Raw genomic sequence first — 23,947 nt, forward strand, 5'->3', positions numbered from 1 at the left:
TGGCTTTGAGGCATTATTTTAGTTTATTTCAACCAGTCCTGGCCATATGAGTCCACAATTTAGTCCAATTTAGTCCTTTCTTTATGATACCTCTTGAGGAACTTGCTGTGCACCATTGCTCACTGGACTCAGTGGTCACAGGTGAATGATTATTAAGCTTAGCTCTGTGACGGACAGCAGCAGACCATCACACAGAAGTATGATTTGCATGGCTTTCAGATAACCTCATCCGCAGTGAAGACTATACAAATGAGATAAGAACTAATTTTGAGATGATGCTCATGAAACTTCCCAACCACATGTAATCCATTTGCACCAAATCTGAAACATTTGAGGAATAGTTTTATTTTTATGAAACATTACTAAGGAAATCCGTCATGGTTTTTTTAAAATACAGGACTATCCTGTAGATACCTGAATCTAAAACAGCCATGGTTCTCTATCCCTTTGCCCCTGTCTATCACCTCCCTCAACAACAATATCTGGAAATCTCCAGGGCACAGGACCTCTGAGGACCTTATGGAATATCAGACATATATCAAGTGATGTGTGCTACAAGGTCTTGCAGGGAGACAGTCAATTAGGTGACATTTAGCTCATTAGTCTACAGTTCCAGATACCATCATATGTATCTGCAATTTTTAAAATTTATTTTACAGTTTTTACTTCTTGGATGTGGTATATATAAAATAACAGAAATGTGTATCTAAAAATACACTAAAGCCATAGATTTAGAGTCACCTAACATTTTTCTCTTTTACTTTTCTCACATGGCCATCTAAAGTTGCTGGCTAATTTGCCACTATTTATAATAAGATCAGCCTTTTTAACAGCACAGTTATTGTGCATATAATGAATTGTTTTTAGAAAGTCTCCTGGTCCTCCATATCATCATTCAAAATTAAAAGGATTCCTTTTTAATTAAGTAGTGGGAGCTGTTCCATGAAATATTGCCAGTGCAGAAATTTTTGAGAAGTTAAATAATAAGTAAAGATAATTGAGAGTTGTTAGAAGGGAATGCTAGAATTTTAGATATTTGGAACTTGCTTGCATTACATGATAACTGATACAAATTAGGTCTCTGACCTTAAAAAAATTGCACTTACAGAGAAAGAAAACGATATCATTATACCCAGAATATGTAGAAAACTTTCCACCAATTCCATCTTCCATTTTAACCAAATCAGAGGATTTTCAGAAATGCTTTAACATATATAATGTTGTTAGGGATATTCTTTAAGATACTCTGTGTCATATTGCACTGCAGTTACCAATGATGCCCTCTTCTTGTCCCCATCTGGAATGCTTTGTCTGTTTCAGAGGAAAGACAAGGAATGGGCTATTGATACAGCACTGCTGAACTCCCCATTGATGCTGCCAGCAGAGTAGAGGCTCAGGCTGGGCAGAGCACAAAGGGAACTCTACAAGCTTATGCAAAAATGCTCCTCCTTACAGGAGGCACCAGTTTCCTTCCTTTACTGAGAAATTTATTTCCAGCATGGAAATGGCAACCATTTCATAAAAGCTCCCTGTAAACAATGTTTTTAAATGTTGTCATCCTTATTCCCTCTTTCTTAACTTTTCCACTTGAAGACTGTTGTCTACTACCAGGGATTTTGGTGTCATTTTCTAGATAAATATTAAGTATCTAATGTGACAAGCACATCACGGAAGTACTTGTCCTGCCTTCTTCCTTCGTTCTTGATTAGAAGAAAATCTTTCCTTTTGTTGTTTGGTTTTGGGTTTTTTTTCCAGAGATCAAGGAAATAAATACGTAAATCACTCCCTTGGGCCTCCTTTTTCTGGCCTCTGCTCTGGAAAGCATGCAAACATGGGCTGCTGCCTTTCCCGCTCTGGGGGTGCTTTGGGCATTCTTACTAAGTATGTGATTAAGTTCCATCGCAATTAGTGTTGCCTTCTTCAGTGGATTTTTCCTATGGAACTTAGTGAGCAATCACAGTAAAACAAATTAGGTGAACTATGTACTGAAAGAGAGTCAGCTTGTTGATGTTTCAAAGCAAATCAGAAAGAAAATCAGTTCTAGGGGTAGTGAATGGATTTTTTATTCATGGTTCAACAAACAGGAAATAATGACATCTTGTGAAGAGGTGAGAAGTTTCATGAAACATATTTAAACAAAGGCACTAGGCTAAGACACATTTCATTTTTATAAAGGAAAATTGCATGAATCACATGAATATAAACCATCAAGATGTTTGTACGTAGAATAATTTTTGAGGGGAAAATAACTGAGATTTTGTGAAACATTCTATGCATTAAAACATCTGCGGAAATACTACAAAATATGTACAGGACATCTCCATTTTTTAGAGAATATAGGCTAAATCCCTAACTCACCACAGTAAATACTCAGAGTGAAGAAAGGAACTTCAAAGGCAGGGTAAAGTTGAATGAAATATACCTACCTTCCAGACATTCTAGGCATTACATAGAGCACACAGCAGAGGCTCTATTTGATCATAAAGGAGCCTGAAAGAACGAATAATGAGAGTATTAAGCTGCTGGCATTGCTTTTTGAGCAAGAGGGTTCATCTGAGCTCAGTACAAACTATAAAACTAATGCAGCTTGGAGTCTCATGCTAAAGCAGCTGCCTGGACACCCCTCCTGCAGCAGACCTATGCATTGGCACCTCCCAAAGGGACAATCTGAATTACCCACTCATTTTCTTTCTGACAACTCACACAGAAAATTAGTGTAGAGATGAGTGTGTCACATTGGGGTGCCCTGCACTGCTGCCCTGGGCAGCCAGAGCAGCTCTGCACTCACATGAGGCTGCTGAACAAGGTGGAGAACAGGCTGTGGAGCTGCATTATGAATTGCTTGGACTTCAATTCAGAACTCAAACTCTCAGTTTTGATAATGATAGTTAAAAACTATGGCTCAAAGTAACTCAGCACCTGTGAAAATTAGGCCACCATCCAATTTTCACCTTGAGTCATACATTTCAATGAAAATCAATCAGACATTTTTTCCAAACCAGTGTGTTTTTAACCAAGTCAACGCAGCACTGTGCTGTAACATGAATAAGTGCAAGTCATGTGCAGGCTATCAACTTCAGGCACCTCTTGAGGTTTTGACATCTATTGGTTTTGCGCGGCCTGGCTCTTGGTAGTGGGGTGGCCACAGAGGTGGCTTCTGTGAGAAGGTGGGTTGTCAGCCTCAGCAAAATTATTTCTGTCAACCACCTGAAGGACCCAAACTACCCCCTACACAGTCAGAGTAAGATCTAAGTGATTCTGAAGACTTCAAAAAAAATAAGTCAAAAGGTCTATGTTGGGATCACTGTACCGGTCACTGTGTCAGAAGCACTTCCATAGGATTATTCATGGTGTTTGCACACACACTTATCAATGCTGGATTGTTGTTGCTAGCATATTGCTGTTCCCAGAAAACAAAAAGTAAAAAGTCTTTTTGATTCTTTTAAACAGGCAGATAATTACTTGAATGTTACCGACACTGAAAGCAAGGAGCTATGAGAGTGATCAAAGCAGCGTCACAGTTTTCCCAATGCCAAAGCATGTTATTAAACAGAAAACACTTCTAAGAAAGGACACATACTATTTACAGAAATAATAAATCAAGCCTTGGGAATAACTTTTCCACAGAGTAATTTTTTTTGTTGTTGACATATAATGTTTTAGAACAGCCTAATTTTTTTGCCCATTCATTTGTGGTGATCATAAATGACTAGAGTTTGCATGAAAAATGCATAAATACTGTGAAAAACAGGGAAATATCAAGACAATTTTATTGACTTGTGCATGCCTCTTCTATTTCTTGGTAATTGCTGCTTTGCTGTGTGATTAAATCAAAGACTCTTTGCAAAGAAAGAGGAAGAAATTAAAAAGCAGCAAAGATCAGACAGTAGCCCAAAGTAAATAACGTCAAAGATTATAAGACAATAGCAGATGCCTCATCAGTTGTGAAATAAACACTTTCTTTGTTTAAGATCAAAACGCATACTGAATTCTAAACACGCTGGTATTAGAAAAGGGTCGGGATTGTCAAGTGGACTGACAGTCCTTCTTAAAGACACTTGCAGGGGTTTGTCTAAATGAGTATTAAAAGACATTTTGGCCATCTTTGAGACCATATTCCTGAGCTGCCCGAGGAACAACCTTGAAAGCCCTGGGTAGCCAGTGGTAGAGGTTCCTGGAGAGAAAGAGAGACCAGGGCTAACCCTAGGAAAGCCTGGCAGCAAAGCCAGGCTCATGCAGAGCAGCTGCTGCCCACAGTTTCTTGTGGAACCCACTTGGACCATGCACAGCCACCCCAATGGGGAGCAGGAGATACAGACAGAGGGTATGGGGAAGGATGAAGATGTAGATGTGAGCAGGAATAGGCATGAGCTGGCACTGGGAGGTCCACCTGCCTCGTTAATGCCTAGGAAGGGCTCTCCCTGGGAACAGAGAGCAGCTTGGAGAACATAGCTTAGCCCCATCTGGGAGCTGGCAGAGGTTTGAACAGCTGGAGCTGCTAAAGCAGCCAAACTGACCCCAACTCAGCCCTGACCTCAACGATGAACTCGAAAGGGACAGAAAGGATACAAGTACATCTCACCTCGTAACTATGTGGTACACAACATGAGCTTCCAATGGAAAAATTCATAAGAATGTGAACTTTGATTTCAGTGGTGTTTTAAGCTGGAATTTTTTCTCCAAATTGCTACTACGCATTTCCCAAACTTTTTCCCAGGTCTGCTCAGTATCCTAAAGAAACATTTATGTTTCCCATAGGAATCAAACAAGGCTATAGCTTTTCACAAGCTTTATTGAGCTGTGGTATTGAGTGTCTGCCATAATGAAGGAAATTCATATCAGTGGAATATTAGAAAGAAAAAAGGTGATTTATTAGGGGCAGCATCTCTTCTTCAAGCTGGCTTAAATTTATAAGAATTCTCCAGCATCTGTCTAAAAATTTTGTGGAGTTTTTATCCACAAGGGAGCAACATGGAACACTATAATTGCGCCACTCAGTTCTCAAAACAGTTCTGCAAAGATATACTGTGGTAAGGAAGCCCTTTTATTAATGACACTGTACTTGGCAAAGGACCCAGGAACAGTATCTGTGAGACAACCATACAGAAACATGTTTATTTTAAACTTTCAGGTTGGAGTCTCCTGTTTCACTGGGTTTAGATGGCTATAGCTCTTGTGATCTGAGCAGTGTTTTTCCTAATTTATACTGGCATAACTGAATGGATTCAAACCATAGAGAGTCACTGGAAATACCAGTAGCATAAAAAGCTCTGGTTTTAATATGGCACTTATAAATGAGCTGGGAGATTTCCACACTGGGAGAGGTAACTGGAGATGCTGATCAGATGTGACACCTGGAAAGTTAGTGTTATGGAATACTTACCATGTCCTGAGATGGTGATTTAGGTAATGTATATACCTATCAAACTAATTATAAAGTTTATTTTAGCTGTTCACATTTCTGGTCAGGAATCCAAATGTTATTGAGGCAGGATAGGTGGAGAGGTGTATATTTTACCAATAAGATAAGCCAAGTCAGGAGTGAAGCTCATGAAAGAGTGCAAGAAAAAAACATTCCTGGCATCATTGTAGTCGTGACTTACGGTAATACCATGGAAGGAGAGATTTCAAAGTTTTGTATGAAAAATTCACTTTTACAATTTAAAACTTATTTTTTAATGGTTGCATTTGATTGTTTCATATGGACTTAAACTTATTACTGACTTGGCTATAAGCCATCTTTTTTTATTAAGTTGCTCTGTCAAAGATGAATTCACCTGTTTTTCAAAGCTACAGATGTTTCTCATAAATGTACCGGTACAGCAACAGTAACAAAAAAAATATGTTCCCAAGTGTAATGAACTAGCCAGATTCATTAAAAAAAAACAAACCAACCAAAAAACGTGTATGGCTGAACATTAAATCCGAGAAGAAAACAATGCAGCAATACCAGTTCCTGAAGATGCTGTACAAAACTGTTTATGCCAAGGTTATGCCAAGGAATTATGCCAATTCCTATTAGATTTAGAAAGTACCATGACATTTTCAGGCACTTTTGACTGACAAATAATATTTTTCATCTTTAATTTGCAGTCTTCCTGAAAAAGGAATTTGAAAAAATGTCCTGAAATCATTTGTCTGACTGTGCTTCAAATCTGCTTGTAATAAAAACCCCTGAAATTATTTACTTGAAGTATTTCTGAATGACTAAACCTGTTTTAAATAACAGCATGAATGTAGGCAGGGATCTAGGACTGGGAAGAAATCTCTTCTGTTACTGAGGATTACTGAATCCCATCCTTTTTTCTCTGTTTCATGTCACGCTTTCATTTTACACTCTCTTCCTCATGAAGCAGAGACACTTATGCATGAAATACACTGACGATGAGTGAAATTCTTCTGGGCACTTGGACTTTATGCAGTTGAAGAAAGATGATTTGGGAGGAAAAGCACCTACCCCAAAAAATTTTCCTGTAGTTCACATGCCTTCAAAACATGTATGATGTATGGGCATCCATGACCCTGCCCTTCTTGCTCCATTCACATTCCAGCACATTTTAAGCTTGTAATCCTCTTGGTCATGCATCAGTACCTGTTTTGTTTATGTACTGAGGTACACTTCTGAGATTTCTAGCTAATTCCCAGATGACAACTCTGCAGAGGTGGTGTTTAGGAAATGGTAAAGGATCCATTGTTTTTCAGGTAAATCGATACAGTAACTTGGCTTATGTTCCTCTGGCAAAGGAAGGCTGAAATACCTACATGGCTCTGAGGTTTAAGGTGGCAATTATTCATTTCTGGTAAAAAAGTATTTTGTTTATTTTCACCTGTAATAAAGTATTGGGTCATTCCATAGCCTCTTTATTAAATGAAATGGATCTTCTCCTTTGTCTTCAATGTCAGGTTGATCCATAGTGGTAAAAGAGTAACAATATAACTTCAGCATCTTTTGATTCTGCCATTACATCCATTAGTTCATCACTTTCCTGTAAAACAGAGAATGTGATGAAAAACCATGGGACATCAGGAATAAACATGCTGGTACTCAGCTATTAATTAGTTTCAAAAACTTCCTTTCTAATTTTTACTATTTACTCTGGGACTAGCCAGGCATTTTATGACACAAGCATAGATGCACACAGGTGCATCGAACAGTTCATAAACTGATGAAGGTCTGTCGTGCTTGATACATAGTCCTTCTTTTTCCAGAACCACTGTGCAGGCTGTTAGAAAACACTAAGGAAGAGATTTTTAAATTTCTCTTATTTAGTCTGCTCTTGTCTTTTGCAGCTGACACCAGTCTTGGAACAGATGATGTTTATGACGACAAAGGGTGCCAGTGTGATGTGTCAGTAGAAGATCTCACCCCTGCTCTTAAAACTGTCATTAGAGCTATCAGGTGAGTAGAAAATACTGAATGAATAAACACTCAAGTTTTCTTCAGTTATGATACTAATAAATTGCATGTCAATTAAGAAAATGATAGTTAATTGAACTTATTACATGGCTATATTTGTTACATAACTAATGCTAACATATTATACTTCCTTTCTATCTATTTTAGTTAGATTAAAACATCAGTTCTGTTATCAGCTTTTCAGTATCTAAAAAAGTTACATGATTTGACACAGAAAAGAAAGAGAGTAATGGATGCTGGTTTCCATTATATTTTATGTTATCCAAACTACAGTTTGACATAATTTTACTGAATATGCATCACCTTGCCTGGAAAAGTTATTTCCTTTAAAAGTGTAGGGTTTTATTGCATTTCCATATTCCTGAAACTGTCATATGACTTTTACTGCAAATTTCTTCTGGTAAGAACAGAATAGTTACATTCATTCAACTGTGCAAAGCCTTGCCTACCACTATCCACTGAACTAAGTATAACCCAAATAATTTAAAATGAATAGTCTCCTTTTCCAAGAAAGTGGCAAACTGTATTGAAACTTATAAAGTTACCTGTATTGAAACCTTAAATGTATCATTCACCCTCTTGAGACTGCCAAGGCTATTCATCTTCCAGAGTATTTTGAAGTGTAAATCCTGACAGGCAATATCCCCACCATAAAAGTGTACATCAACAAGCAAGGAGAGCTCAAGAATTCCCTATCAGCCGGCAGCAAACCTCAGGTTATTGCTGGGGGTCACCCCACTGGCTCTGCATCACAGTCACATCAGTGTCCAGCACCTTTCTTGGGTGCAGGAAGGTAGGCAGACAGACAGGCAGCAGCCAAAAGGAATTTCTGCAACAACCTATCAAAAGATGATGTTTTCCTGTACAGAAACCCTTGCCTGGGTTTTCTCAGCACTATAGGAAGAAAAAACTCAAGCTTTTTATCACATTATTTCATGTAGTGATAACTTATGGGCTACTTGTATTTCCTTCCCTTTTTTCCATTGAGTAAGATGAAGACAGATAGTGAGTAAGGCTGTTTCTAAAACTTTTCTACTAGCACAGGCAGCTTGACAGATCATTTGCAGACGTCTTTTCCAACCATTTTTCCAACCTGCCTGGAAATGACCTCACAGGATGATTCAGATACCAGGCCTGTGTCCACAGCCACTGCAACTGGCAAGCCAAAAATCACAGTTGAAAACCATCTCTTGCCAGCAATGTTTCAGCATGTGACAGAAATCCTTTTTTCACAGTGGACACCCACCCACAAGGCAAGCCTATTCCCTCAAATGGAAAATGCTCACATTAGGAACAGTCAGCATAATCCATTGACTTTGGTGTCAAAGATGCTTGTCTGTGATGCTGCATTTTAAACAGACTGGGTGACTCTTGGCTCCAGGTTGACCTTGCCACTCGTCCTGGCAAGGGGTACTCATTTTTCATACTGTCCAAATTCCTTAAGATTGACTTGACAATTTAATACTTAATTCATGGAGCTCATTTTCTAAGGGGCCACTGGATTGTTCAAAGCATCATCGCCATTTTTGCTTGGTGCTCTTGGTCACTATTAGCTCAAATGAAAAGTAACCAAATGTGAAGGTCGTTGTTAGGAAACTTTCTCCACAGTACCATCCACAGAAAGGTTCTAATAAGAAGAGCAGAAGTGTAAGAGTTTCCTTGTTTCAGACATGCACTATTTAACTGATGAGAATCAAATTTTTATATTATCTCCAACTTTTACTCTGCCTGCTTGGCTTCCCAGAAAAACAACTCATGTCACCATTGAGGCTGAGAGTAAGAATCTCGACTTGTTATCAATTAGCCATGAATGTCCCCCATCTCCCTGCAAATTTTAGTGTTTCACAAGATTGCAAGCGGCGCACGCATCTTGCTTCAGAAACTTACCTTTGCTTGACATCTGTAAAGCAGTAATATGACATGATCTTGAGACTTCTGTATATGCTATACTTTAATCTCTCAAAATCAAGAGACTGATAATTCAGTTCATCAGGTAGCTGATACACCTCTTTCTGATTATTCAGAGTATCTGTTACCAGACTACACTGGGATCTATGCAAACATCTGAAGAAGGATCTGAGACTCTATATAGTAACTGTAGAATTTCAAGATGATAACATCTGCCTATATGGAAACTTTGTGCCTCATTTTGAAGTTTGTTTTTAGAAAGGGCTTTGAATTGCAAAGGCAGTGGGGGAGGATGAAGGCTGGTTTTCATTTCATGCTGGTATACAGAAGCAGGTGAAGACAGAAGGCACTTGCATAGTTTCATGAAACACTATGAAAAGACCCCAAATATAAACACAGACAGTTGAATCCATTCTTGATACATCAACTTGAAAAATTGCTATAAGTGAGACTAATTATTTTTTCCTGCTTAGACCTGGCTACAAATTGTTTTACAGAGACACAAATGGCCCTTTTGTTTTAGGGAGAAATGAAATTAACAAAATTAACTCATGCCTGTGGGTTTACAGAGGTAGGTCCTCTCTCAGTTTTGGAATCAAATCATTTAGGGTGGGTTTTTTTTTCTGTGCAAGGAACCTAAAATATGCTGCTTACTCTCAGGTTGGACAGCCTTGAAATAGCAAAAGACAAAAACTGGTTTATTTATGATTTTTCATTTTGGTAATTTCAATGTCTACTGTGTCAGTTTTGACCTTGTTTACTTATATTTTTCCAGCACTACTTTATTCTTCAAAACAGCTTTTTAAGTAAACAAACCCCCAAACCTTGATTTTTTTATAGTCAAAACAGAGGATGGAGAAAATATTCCTTTCCTGAAAAAGTTCTTAACATTTTGGCCCTTTCCAAAAAAGACAGTACTCTCAACTAGTCCTACTGAAAACCTACCAGGCAAACATGTCTGGTAACATGTCAAGCTCTCAATCTGCTCTCAAAGCCTCCTAAACTGAGTCTTTTATCTCGTGTGCTGCCTGCTCCATCCCCTCTTACTCCACAAGCTCTCTGTCAGGAAAGATCAACTGAGGGAGTAGGGAAAGTAAGGAAAAGCTGCTCAATGGATTTGCACAATGCTGGGTGCGTAGGGAGCAGATGGGTAGTGTGGTGAAACATGGTGTGCACCACAGCATGCCTTGGGCCCACTCAGGATCAGTCCTGCTCGTCCGCAGCCTCCGGCTGGGATCAGAGCAGTGCACAAAGCAGTCCACTGAGTCTTTGTGTCAGCAGGTTCTGTAGCACTACTCAGCCATCCCCAGTCTTGTTGTGAAGAAAAAGCCATTAATATCCTGCAGAGCTCCTGAAGACTAACAAAAAACATTGCATTTTCCAGCTCTGTTAGCTCACAATGACGAATGTGTATAAACGAGGCTAAAAGGAAGATTAGGATACCTTGTTTCCCTATATTGTGATATCTCTGATCATTTTCCATAGCAAGAGGCACTCATTTCAATAATACTCTCCACAACGGAAAAGATGGAATTACTGTACTATTTATGGAATACAAAATGAGATTTGAGAACCATAAGTAAATATGCAATAGAAAATAACTGCAATGGCAGGAAGATGAACACACTGACCTAATGGGTCTTTTCTCTCTTTAACTCTAGTGATTGCAAAGATATGTTTTCATTTGTTGCTAATAAAAAAAAATTATAACTGTAGCTAAATGTAATGAAACTTGAGAATTCTAGAGCTGATAAGCTGTATAGTTGAACAGTCATACATATTTAACAGACAAAGATGGAAAATATAATTTACCATTTATGTTCAGTGTTTACAATGTTTCTGCAACACCTATAAAATGTATTTTTAGTAGCCATTTTGAATTTGTTCAATGTGATGTTTCAGAACCACCTCTTTCTTCTAAATACAAACACATTGTTTATTTTCTGCCAGATGGTCTTCAGAGACTAGGCAAGGCTCTTATATGTGTGTTTGGCTAGGACAGCACTGTACTTGGGGGAAAACAATGTTTCTGGCTGCAAGGGGATGAGTCAGGTCAGGACACAAGAGAGAAGACAATTTTGACTCACATGCCTCACATGTAATAGAACTGTCTTTCAAGCACCTTTGTCGGCTGGCCTCTCTGTGTTGGATCCTGATCTCTTCTTCACATTGCAGTTTTACCAGGAAAAAGTGATATTTGGCAAGGTAAGGGTAGAGAGACAGAGGAACCAGCACAGCCAGATCGCTGCTCACCTGCTATCCTGATGTAGTAGGTGAGCAAACAAACTGTGGTCACTTCATCTGCTTATGGGTAAAACAACCTGTCTTTTAATACTCAAGGCAGCAACCATGTATGATTCTACCTGAATCCCAGTAGAATGAAGCTCTCTTTCTTCCTGAGATAATGACAAGACTGACAAGGCACAGCTTTAAAAATAACGGCATGAGTATGACAGGGTTGCACAAAGGATTAGAGATGTTTTAACTTGGTGCCAGTCTCGGGAAAGTGCACTAAATGACAAGCAAAATAGCTTTATAACACTTTTTTTTTGCTTATCAAGGCAGTTTGATAATGCAAATTAAAATGCAGTAAATGCCAGGGAAGATATGCAACCTGCATGTACAAAAACCACTGTAATTTTAGAGTAATGCTGATCCCACATCTGAGGACAAATAAATTAAATGGGTGCTGCTTTTGGCTGCTATGGGTCAATAAGACAAAAGTTGGTATTGGACCTGTAACTGTCCACAAATCATCAGGGTACGTAAAGATTAGTGGGAGCTGTGGTTTAGACATTAATTCTAGACAAAGCATTTTTATATATTGGTCTGCTTCAACAGATGACTTTTTTTCTGCTCTTCCTTGGACGTATCACTGAAACAAGCTACTTTTTAATTACTAATTCTTACCAGAACACTGTCGTGCTTACGGCATCGGTGGGTTTACAACCGCGTATCGTCTGTCGCATTAGACTTGAGTTACCAAATACCACCTTGCTCCATGGCACACAGCGCTTCCAGCACGCGAACAATGTTTGAAAGAGCCGTGGGCCTGCACGGCCCCGCTCTCAGGGGTCGGCGGGCGCGCTCAGCCGCCGCTGCCGGGCCTCGGCTCGGGCTGTGGCGGGCCTCGCTCGCCCCCTGCCGGTGCGGCTGGGAAGGGCAGCCCGGGCCGGGCAGAGCTCGGGCTGCTGCTCCGAGCAGCGCGCGGTGCGTAACTTGGTGCTCGTGCTCCCCGTCTTGAAGGCATAGGCACCGCCTGCGCCCGCATAACTGAGCCCGTTGATTTTAGCCCACAGGAACTCACAGTGGAGGTAGTTGTACATAATCTGTTAGGATGGGCGTCCAAACATACGGAATCATACAATGGTTTGGGTAAAAGTGACCTTAAAGATCATCTAGTTCCAACCACCCTGCTATGGGCAGGGACACGTCCCGCTTGGGTGCTCCAAGGTTGCTTGAGTCTTGAGAGCAGGTTACTCACTCAAAGCTCCATCCAGCCTGGCCTTGAACACTGCCAGGGATGTGGCATCCACAACTTTCCTGGGTAATCTATTCCAGAGCCTTACCATCCCCACAGTAAAGAAAGTTAATTACACAGTGATTTCAAGACATAGGAAGACAATTAAGTTTTTAAACTGACAATAAATAACTGTGGAGGTTCAACCAAATTTAGTAACTGCAAAGCAGTTGCAAGCCTCCGTCACTGAAAGAATTCAGTTTTTCTTTTTCTTAATTACCTTGCAGGCTTTTAAAATTACAGCTTTTTTATAATAGTTTGATTTTTTTTGCACAATTTATGTAAAATTTTGCATACTTGAAGAAAAATAAGTAAGCAATATGGGTCTGTTCCAAACCCTGCTGTAGTTAATGAAGATGGAATCACATGAGCTAATACATAAACCAGGAATAGTATAGTTACAGCTCACTGATATAGCTGTGATGACTTCTGTGTTTGACTTCTGAACATTATGAACAAACTGCCTTGATAAGCAAAAAAAAAGTGTTATAAAGCTGCAAAGCAGTTCTGTGCTAACTGATTAAGAAGCTTCCATGGCTGTTAATACAAATTAGTCTTCTGCCTCTTCTCTTGTAAAATCACCCAGTTGTGGTAAATTCAGTTGTCTCCAGCTATGCCATTAATAGTCTGGTTCTTTTTTTCTAATAGAGTTTCATCTTTTCACTTTATCAAATGCATGAAGTAAAAAATTGTGACCACCAAAACATAATAATAACAACAACAAAATTATTATACTGTCTTGTATGTCAGCTACATTATTCATTTTTTGGAACCTCAATAAAGAACTAGATTCAGAAGATTAGGTTGTCAGGGTCTTAAGAACCAACATCTTGGCACAATTTGACAGCTAAAAGAAAAAAAAAAAATACATCTGCATCCCACATTCATCACAGCTTCACAGGCTTCCAGATTACAAAAGATGCCAAAAGCCATTGGTCTGTAGAATTAGCTGGTAATGCAAAAGAGGAAAGTCCATGATCTGATATATTTGAAAGTGCATGGAGATCAGTCCTGAACTGTCAAATTGATGGACTTCTAACAGGCCTTTTCCATTTTTATTTTCTATAATCAGAATCATAGTTCAAGCTCTACACCAGTGACAATCTCATTTTTAACTGAAAGTTGCCAGAATGGGAAATATCAATAAGCTAAGTACTGTGAGAAAAGGTTGACATTATCTGTAAGAATATTTATGTATGACATAAAAATCAGTAGAGGATCACTATATGCTATCAATGCAAATCTACATACCTATTATCATAATGTGTGTCCTAACTACATGAAGTATGGCTTTTCTAAATTCCACTAAAACATTACTAATCTATTTTTATCAGAGTGTGAGCCATGCTTTGGTTTTTATTATAATTTGTTGTCTTACAGCTGCTAAATACATTTAATAAACACAGAGAGAATATATTATCATGAATACTGGCATTTGGAATAGGATACCAATTTACAGTCTCTGCTTTTTCAATTGCAATAGATAGCAAATTATCAGCAGTGTGGCCCTAACGGGAATTCATAAGCTCTGCAGCACAGGCCGGAATGGCTAACACACCTGATCCCTTGTCTTCTCTCCCAGTTCTTATGTACACCAAGGACAACTTCAGGCTCTACCAGCTGACCTGGAAAATCATCTCACTGTCATTCACTTTCCAAATTTGTCATTTTTATTGTTTAAAATTTGCGATTTAATATCAAGCTTTGCATTCTAAGAAGAGCTACTCAGTGGACATCACATGTTCACATCACATATCACAGAAACTTGTGCAAGTCTCACATAAAAACACATATGCCATTCATTAATTTTGGATATTTACTGTTATCTGAAACTTACTATTCTGCAGTGAAAAACTCATGAATGCTAATTAAGCAATGATTCCCATAGATTCCAGCTGGGAACAAACATGAAAACTTCTCTTCGGCCTGCAAAATTTGATCTTAAGTCAGCAAAATAAATTGAAAACAAATATTTAGGCCTGAATGCTAATTAAAAAATAAAAACCAATGAAAAATTAATTGGGTGCATAATTTTTTTTTTCACAAAGGGGAGAGCAAGGAACTTAAAATGAACACCAGAAAAAGAATACTGTTATTTAAGTTTGTGTAATCGATTCATTAGAAAAATCTTTCCTCTAACAAGAAGAGAAGTAGCTTATGCACAAATGTAGCTTATATGATATCCCACTCAAGTCAGTGAAACTAATCCCAGTTTTAAGTCAGACATGTACTTCAGTACCTTTCATATCAGGCACCTAGCATAAAAAAGTCAGACAGGTATATACTGATATACTAAACACACTCTGCAGTCTTTAAAACAGTGTTACCTGATCTCTCGAACAACAGTTCAAAGGCATAGATACAGTGCATTTGTACTTAGAAAAACAACCATGTGAGAGTTTACCTGCACAAGCTGTATTGAAAACACCTCAAATGAGCTATCAAATTTTGTCAGTGAAATATACCTATGGTTCCACAACTGTTGAAAATTAACCTTAAAATGCTTTTCCCCCACAGAATTATGAAATTTCATGTTGCAAAGAGAAAGTTTAAGGAAACACTTCGCCCATATGATGTCAAAGATGTCATTGAACAGTATTCAGCAGGTCATCTAGACATGTTATGCAGGATTAAGAGTCTTCAGTCACGGTAAGGAAAGAATTAGTCCCACTCTGCATAAGCAGCTAATGTCATTCGCTGCATAATGTATATTGGCGAAGTTTAACATTTCTGTGTTACGCGGCCTCTCTTTCTGTGAACACAGCTGAGCCACAAATTGAATTGTGGGCAAAACCAAGCAAAAAACACATGTATCCAAATTGTCCTCAGAAAATGGAAGTCTGAACAATAGAAATGGTAATCCTTTATCAGTAAAGTCCATTTGTAAAGGACTTCAGTCAGGATGTTGCCAAAAGGGTGAGGAAGTCATTGAGAACTGCCTCTTTCCCATCCCATACTTCCTATTTTCATATAAAAGAAATTGAGAACTACAGGTAATGCAGCGTTTATGTAGGTTTTATGTTATCGATTCCCAGCAATAGTAATTACAAAAACCAAAACAAAGAACATTACATCATAGTTATCATTATCAGTGAAGGTTAGGGATTCCTGCTTAAAACTGACAACTCTCCCAGGACTGGATGCTGTTGTTAGGATGGGAGAGCTGGGAGTGGCACTGGTATGTCTGTTTCTCCACAACTTCAAGTTGCTGGAGAGGTGACTTCCTCTCTCCCCCTTTCAGCAAGCCTAGCCCTGGCTTTCCCAGATGATGGCTAAGTTCTGGCTCCTGGTTAGTGCCAACAAAAAAGAAAAGCAGTCTAATATGCTCAAAAATCACTCCTTTTTTTTTTTCTTTTCCCTTAATTAATAAAATTATGTTTGTCTTCTTCCTTGAATGCTTTTCTGAAGTACTGTGATTTTAATTTTTAACATACAAATATAGCAAACACTTCCATATCTATGCCAGTTCCAGGAATTGCAACAGCTTTTGGTTTCTCTTACAGCGTTGACCAAATTCTTGGGAAAGGACAAATCACAGCAGATAAAAGAAGCAGAGAAAAGAATCCTGCAGAGCATGAGACAACTGATGACGTCAGTATGTTAGGGCGTGTAGTCAAAGTGGAGAAACAGGTAGAGTGATTATCTGTGTTCCTTTGTCTTGCATTATTACTCATGCCTTTTCTGTGTTTTATTGCCAGTTTCAAAAGCTGAACAGGTAAAATTTTTTTTTCTAATATCTGCTTCATTTATATGTTGGAATAAAAATTATACGAATTGTATTACCTTAACCTTTTTTTCCCTTTTCTCTGCTTCCTTATAAAAAATGTACATGGCTTTTGACATTCTTTTTTTAAGGGTCAATAGCATACATCAAGCTACTTACATTTTTCTCTTCAGCAGTTACATTTTTCCTCTTTTCTTGGGTTCCAAATATTTTAAATTAATATTTGGCACTAATGTTGACCTTCTCCTCTCATACAGGTACAATCCATTGAGTCAAAACTGGACTGTCTATTAGATATTTATCAACAAGTTTTGCGAAAAGGATCTGCATCCGCGCTCACTTTGGCTTCATTTCAAATGCCAGCTTTCGAGTGTGAGCAGACTTCTGATTATCAGAGTCCATCAGACAGCAAAGATTTGTCTAATTCTGCACAACTTAGTGGATGTGTATCCAGATCAGCTAGTGCCAATCTGCCTCATGGCCTACAGCTTATACTGACACCAAATGAATTTAGCACTCAGGCTTACTATGCTTTTAGTCCAGCTATGCATAGTCAAGCAACACAAGTGCCAAATGATGGACCTGCAACAGCTAATAATACATCAAACCAAATAAACCAGACAACTAAGCCAGCAACTCCGACAACGTTACAAATACCACCTTTCTCATCGATGAAGCATATCAATAGGCCTGAGCCCGTCCATATTATTCCCGTAACCACGCATGAAAATATTACTAATGTCACCGCTTGCCTTGTTGCATCAAAGGATAATGGACAAGCTGCACAGCCAAGTGCATCAAAGGATCTCACATGGAGAAAAAGTCTGGATACAGAAGGGGAACCTTTGCTCTCAGTTAAACCTGTGGTGCAGATGGATTTAGGAAAATCTTTATCTGTACAAAACCTTATACAGCCAACGGAAGAACTGAATATACAGATTGCTGGCAGTGACTCCAGTGGTTCCAGAGGTAGCCAAGATGTATACTCCAAATGGAGGGAGTCAAAATTATTTATAACGGATGAAGAGTTGGAGACAGAGGCAGGGACAGAGACTACAGAAGCCATCTCGCGCCCGTTAGTGGAAACAACTCTCTCTGCTGACTCTCTAAGGACTGGAATATCAAGATCATCTCAAAACATCTGCAAGCCAGGGGATGGTACAGAAGCCCTCAATCTGCTCCACGTCAAACTTAAATAACTTCTGGCTTTCTTCATTGGCTGGGTCATTCCTCTAGTCATACATATCATAGCATGAACTGTTTTGAAAGCCCTTTTAGCGAGAGAATCACAAAAATCAGGATGAATCTGCAAAGCAGTTGAATGAGCCCATATTTCCTAGTTGCATGAAAATGCATGTCTAAGCAATGGCTAACATCCAAATTTACACCTACAGTACGGCAGCCTTTCATGTAGTACAGTAGGTTTAAATAACGAGTTGCCTACAAAGCTAATGCTGCAGGATGTATCAAAAAACAAAAATTTGAGCATTTAGACCTAGTGCTGTTTCTATGGGGCAGAAGTAAAAATCTTAAGGTTTAAAGCACTTTGCTTCTGAACTAATTGAATATATATATATAATGTCCTGATTTAGATGATAGTTTATGTTTACAACAAAAAGATTATCTACAGCTGCTAGCAAGGTACCAAGGAAATGAGAAACATGGGGTTAGAAATGACTGCAAGTTGCAAGATACACACATTAGCTCATCAGTAATCAGTTATTTTTAGCTCTGAAGAGCAGTATGTTAATATCTGATTTTTGGTGATTTAGTGCTGTGGCAGAAGTACCTGACACACCACTATCACATTGTTCTTTATAACAAGAACTATTTTGTTACAAAAGCTTTATATTTTAAGGATTGGGGCTGGCCTCAGAAGTGGACAACATGGGTGACTGCACTGAAGATTGAAGGGAATCTCTCCTTCTTCATTGAGAAGTCTCATTGAGAAGCTGACTTGTGAATCTGAACCATTTTGGCAGCAGTAGGTGAGGGAAGGAAGCAGGCACTGCCTTTATTGTAGAAGCAATATTTCCTTCTTGTGAAAATTTTGGCAATTTTACTTGCAGTCCCAACCTGATACTACAACAGCACTTCATAAGGCTGGAAAATAAGGGAAAATGAGGAACTGAAATACAGAGTAAAACTAAAGAGGACAGAACAGGGGAGAGAAAGACAACACAGTCAATGGGAAAATAAATAAATAAGAATATGGATTTAGATGGGCAGGAAGGCAAATCAACCCAGAAAATAAAACAAGAAAGGTAAAGAAGGAAAAAGTCACATTTTTTTTTCACAGATAATGATTGTTAATAAAAAAAAAAAAAAAAGCAAAAAAAAAAAAAAGCCATGCAGGCAATCAGAAATTGAAATAGTAGTAGAGAAAACCACCTTAACTAAAAAAAAAAAAAATAAGGCAAGGGTTTGTTGCTTTTTTAATAAAAGGAGAAGAGGCGAGAGGGAAAGTGATCCCATTCTTCTTATAGCTAAACACTGTGTCCCATCTACAGTCATTTCTTGTTAACTTTCTAACACAGGACTCTCAGACTCCTTCCTGCTAAAACCCAAATTTTCAAATTCAAAGCCTACATCAGACTGAGCATTCCTGCTGATACATCCTCTTTTTTTTCTTACTCTAACCCTCACTTCACTTCTGCTGAGATGCAGGAGCAGTGTCAGTGCATGCCTGCATATCCCCAGCAAGGCTTTGCCACCGAGAGAACCCTTGCAGCACCTAAACAGGCTTTCACTCTTCCCAGCTGAATGAGGTTTCCGTACGTTGCCTCCTGCCAGATTTACACCCCACCTGCACCACAGGCTTGTAGACAACCCAGCTTGGGCTCAGCTTCCCTCTAGCAGCAGGAATACTGAATGTGCCAGTGCCAGCTCACTCAGGGTGGTGTTTTCTCCAGGCCCAGACCCGCTGGGAACTCGCTATGTACATCACAAACATCACTCCAGTCTTAACCGTGGCTAAATGCTGTAGATTGTATTGTGAAGGACCTGATCTGTTTACTATGAAACTGTTGTAACTTCTGCTTCCATTTGCTTAACAGAAGTATTCCTAGATGTTACATGACAACTTTATTATGTGAAAGTACATGCAAACTGTAGAGTGTATATATTGTGTCATTATACGGGGTCCATGGATGGTACACTGTGTTCCATGGCTTATGCCGGAGCAAACTTCAGTTGTTAAATCCTGAAAGACACCTTGAAGCACAACTTCCTCACCGCTGATTTGCCATATAATTCACCACATTCAGCCTTTCCTGTTTTCTTCTATGTGCAATCTGATCATACAGAAGCCTGATTACAACAGCAATTTTGTGAGGATAAATACATTTTTTTCCACATCTCAGTTCATTTAATTATTAAATTATTTGATTGTCTGCAGTTTATTCAGACAGATATATAAGTTTAAAGTATTGAAAATTTAGAATTTTAAAATTGTTTTTTAGGCTATTTTTTCCTTTTTCCTGTTTATGGTGCCTTTCTTGCCTTTCATCTGAAGCCTCCTGCTGACCTAAGCATAAATGTGCAGTTAGGTTCAGTTAAGGAGCAAGGGATTGGGCACATGGCAACTGTGTGTCCATAGTGAAACTCCCTTCCCCTCCTTGACAAGAACGAAAAATCAAGGCATCATGAATTGGACACCACTCTACCACCTTCATCTGCAGGAGCAGATGGTTGCACCCCCATTGCACCCGGAAGGCGTCGATGGGAGAACTGAGCAATGGCCCTGCCTGTTCTGATTCTGCACAGAAATGGGCCTTGGGGTTTGCTGATAATTTATCTCACGGAAACTTGGTATTTTTGCCTTAAATGAGATGCTTGAGTCCTTCTAACTTTAAGTTAATTTATTTAATACAATTTTGTGCACAAAAGAATGAGTTCTATAAATTATGTATGAAAATATTAATGTCTTTACAAAGTACTAATAAATCCAGAAGATCGTATCTTTTCAAATTAAGGTTTAAAATCCTAATTTTTTTTCTTTTATGCTCACCATTACTATTTTTGTAGATGCAAGTCTTATCATATAGGGTTTTTTAACATAATATTGATAGAAAATAGAAAGAGTAGTGAATATATGAAATTTTAAAGAGGAAGAATTGTTTGTTTGGACTTTTATAAGCTTTACTCGTATTTCCTCATGAGGAGTTTCTATGCTCTCTCTTTAAAAGACAGTGTCATGACTGACAGTCATTCATTAGTTTCACAAAAGAAGGGCCTGTCCAGCTTTTCAAGTCTTGTCCTGAGCTCCTTATTACAGTCCAGCTCATGAAAACTAATAAGAATTGTTCATGAGTCAAGACAAAGAACAATTTTTTTTTTTTTTTCTGATTTACCATTCACCTGAGAATTGTTTGAAGAGAGAAGCTGAAATTAAGTAAGAGCTTCAGGAATTAAGCCTTATCCAAATAACTGTTTTCTGGTCAGCATGTTCTTCTACCTGAATGAAGAGACAGCTGAAAAGAATAGTTTCAGTGACTATTATTTGTTCAAAAATTTGTATTTGCTCCTGGCTCATATGATCTATACTTTTTATTTAAATATGAATATGATGTTTTAGCCTAGGGTTCAAGATTGCAAAGATCATACACTTTTATTTACAGTGCCCACAGTTGTTCCATATGTTTTTGAGATAATCCTACTACGAGTGACTGCTCTCATTATAGTATGGTGATGAGTAATTCACCTGCTTTTCTGTGATAAGTCAAATCATGCTGAATTGCTGATGTATAGTAGAACATCTGATGTACAGTAGTATTTCTGGATTGGGACCTGCAATCCTTACTCAAGCAAAAATTCTAAGGAATTCACTCATTTTATGAAATTCAAGAATTTTTCTTGAATTGGGAACTCAGATTCAAATCCTGATTTTGTTGGGCATCTGTTTGAAGTGAAAATGGTAATATTCCAGTTATTTCCTGAGGAAACTAATACTTAGCTGAATTTACCCTTGTCACATTGACTATATAAAAAATAACGCACAAAGTACTGATATAAAAAGGGAAGGAGAGAAGGGACATTTTTGTAAAAGCACAGAGAAAATTAAAATGTTCAGAAAATAGGAGTAAGCAGGAAAAGAAAATATAACAGCAAAGGAATGGAGAAAAAAGTGGTTTAAACACCTGAGGCTAAATTCATCCTCGGATGGCTTCACTGACTTCAATGAATTCACTGCCCAACTGGGTGAAGCTCAGCCTCTGTTGGGATAATCAGGCTCAGTTCCACTGACCATACAGGAACTGAACCACCTGTACCAGAAATGGGTACATTTGCCTCTCTGGGCCAACTTTTATCCTGACTCATATGTCATGCAATCCTTTTGGATTCACTAGGTTTGAATGAAATACAGGTCAGAAAAGAATTTGTCCCAGGTATTTCCGCTTCACATTTTTTTTCCAAGTGTGTTAATTGACTTTACTCAAATGGATTACAACATCACACAAAGTGCTGTCACTGTCTAAAAAGATTAATAAGTTTTTGAAATAAGACTTGTCCCCTGCAACGTCAGTGGAAGCATGTAATATTTTCCTGTCCATTCATCTGGATGCATTCATTCAGCTGTGGTCAGACACAGGACAATTCCAGACATATCTAATATCATCTGCTATTGGAAGCATTTTTGACTTCTTTGAAAGACAAAAAGAAAGTTTCATAGCAGGCTTAGAAATTACGATGGCTGCTTCCACTGACACTGCAACATTAGCCAGTACATTACAATGTTAATTGTAAATTCTTGACAAAGTTGAATCCATATTGTTGTTAATAAAAATGACTTGAAAAGTACCATGACTACTGGGTTTTTTCTTTACATAAAAGACTGTATGGTGTGATCACGTATCAGGCAAGAAAAAACAATTAAGCTTGCTCATTGTTTTCCTTTTGAAGTTTTGTAATTTTTTATTAAGTGGACCAAAAACATCACAAAGGAAGTTTATTAGAATAAAATGTGCAGAAACCGGTCTGACATGTTCAGTTTCTGGTAACTGTTTACAGCAGTTTACTTAATGTTGCAGCACCTCTATGAAAATGAACTTGGAAGTTATTGTCGCCTTCTCTGTTAGATAAATGGCAATGGATTCAGGATTGGCAATCGGGGTCCTGTGTGGGGAGCAGGATTTCTCATGGAAGGCACATCTGTCATCTCAGTTTAACTTGAGGCCTAGGAGAAGCCGCTTCTTCTGCATTTGACCATGAAAGTTGCTGTAGAATGTTACTGGACCAAAACTGAAACATTCGCAACACACCTACTTTCTCCACTCTGCTGTTCCTGCAGCCTGGCTGAAGATAAGCTTCAGTATTTGAGTGTAAAATACTAAATACAGAGAGCCTGTTCTTCGGGTGAAGTCAGTGCCTCTATGGAGACACAGATATCTCCATGTGCAGGTGATCCCCAACCTCTCTGATGAACATTATCTTAAGATACTGAATTTAAAGCTGCGGTTGCCAGAAAGGGAGGTTTTCAATGTCAGCCACTTGTACACACAGGGTATATGAATATTACCAGGCTCTGGCTAAGAATAAACACAGGACAGGAAAAGAAGCAAATGTACATATTCTCGTCTTGTATTAAACCAGGCAGCCTTGCTTCCTTTGCGCACAGAGCTATTAGGGAAGGGTCAGAAGACAGCAGAGAGTAGTTCTTCCTGTTTGGTTACCTGGCAGATTGCCACGACCAGGCGCAGGTGGTAATGTGTACCCATAAAGACTCATACATAAATGCTCCCTGTTCAGCTCTGTACCATAAGAATACAGGACCCTGCCTAAAAGGGTAATTCAACCATTTAGCACTTTTTTTTAGTGTAATTGAAGGAGCATGGGGTATGTTAGCTCTTTTTTGTTTTAATTTGGTTTTCTCTATCTCTTTCACTATGATGGTGAGCAAGTACTGGCACAGTTTACTCAGGGAGGTTGTGCAATCTCCATCCTTGGAGAAAGTCACAAGTCACCTTGGCAACTGGCTCTTAGAGGCCCTACTTGAGCAGAGGAGTTGGACCAAATGGCCTCCAGAGGCCCCTTCAAGCTCAGCCATTCTGTGATTCTGTTTCCAGTATTGTATCAGCTTTAGTACATTGAGTTATACTGAACATAAAAGCTTCATTAAAGTATCATTAAGGCTTCACTTGAGATTAAATATTATGACTTCACTTAAAAAAAAATCAGGCTGCAATGTATCAGCATGACAGCAGCCTGGGTACCTGGCAAAATTACACATTGCCACCCTCACTCCCTTGCCTCCCCTGAGGCTGCCTGCCTTCCCCCTCCACCCTACAGACTTCGGGGGCTTCCCACATGTTCTCAACCATGCTCTTGCCCCCGCTGCCTCCTCCTCCTCAGCTAAGCCCACCCAGGGCTGCCCTGTGCT

General features: G+C 38.8%; 1 protein-coding gene across 2 annotated transcripts in view; it reads left to right on the forward strand.

Moving 5' to 3' along the window:
* Positions 1-22,368, forward strand: part of KCNQ5 (potassium voltage-gated channel subfamily Q member 5) — a 282,164-nt gene extending 259,796 nt beyond the window's left edge. For both annotated transcript variants that reach the window (XM_032104818.1, XM_032104819.1), the window contains 4 exons: positions 7,291-7,399; positions 15,363-15,494; positions 16,349-16,475; positions 16,827-22,368. In XM_032104818.1, coding sequence (XP_031960709.1) covers positions 7,291-7,399; positions 15,363-15,494; positions 16,349-16,475; positions 16,827-17,768 — 1,310 coding nt within the window. In that variant the 3' untranslated portion in view covers positions 17,769-22,368. The remainder of the gene's footprint in view (positions 1-7,290; positions 7,400-15,362; positions 15,495-16,348; positions 16,476-16,826) is intronic.
* The last annotated feature ends 1,579 nt before the right edge of the window (positions 22,369-23,947 follow it).

Source organism: Corvus moneduloides, chromosome 3 (assembly GCF_009650955.1).
Source record: "Corvus moneduloides isolate bCorMon1 chromosome 3, bCorMon1.pri, whole genome shotgun sequence".
NCBI classification, from domain to species: Eukaryota; Metazoa; Chordata; class Aves; order Passeriformes; family Corvidae; genus Corvus; species Corvus moneduloides.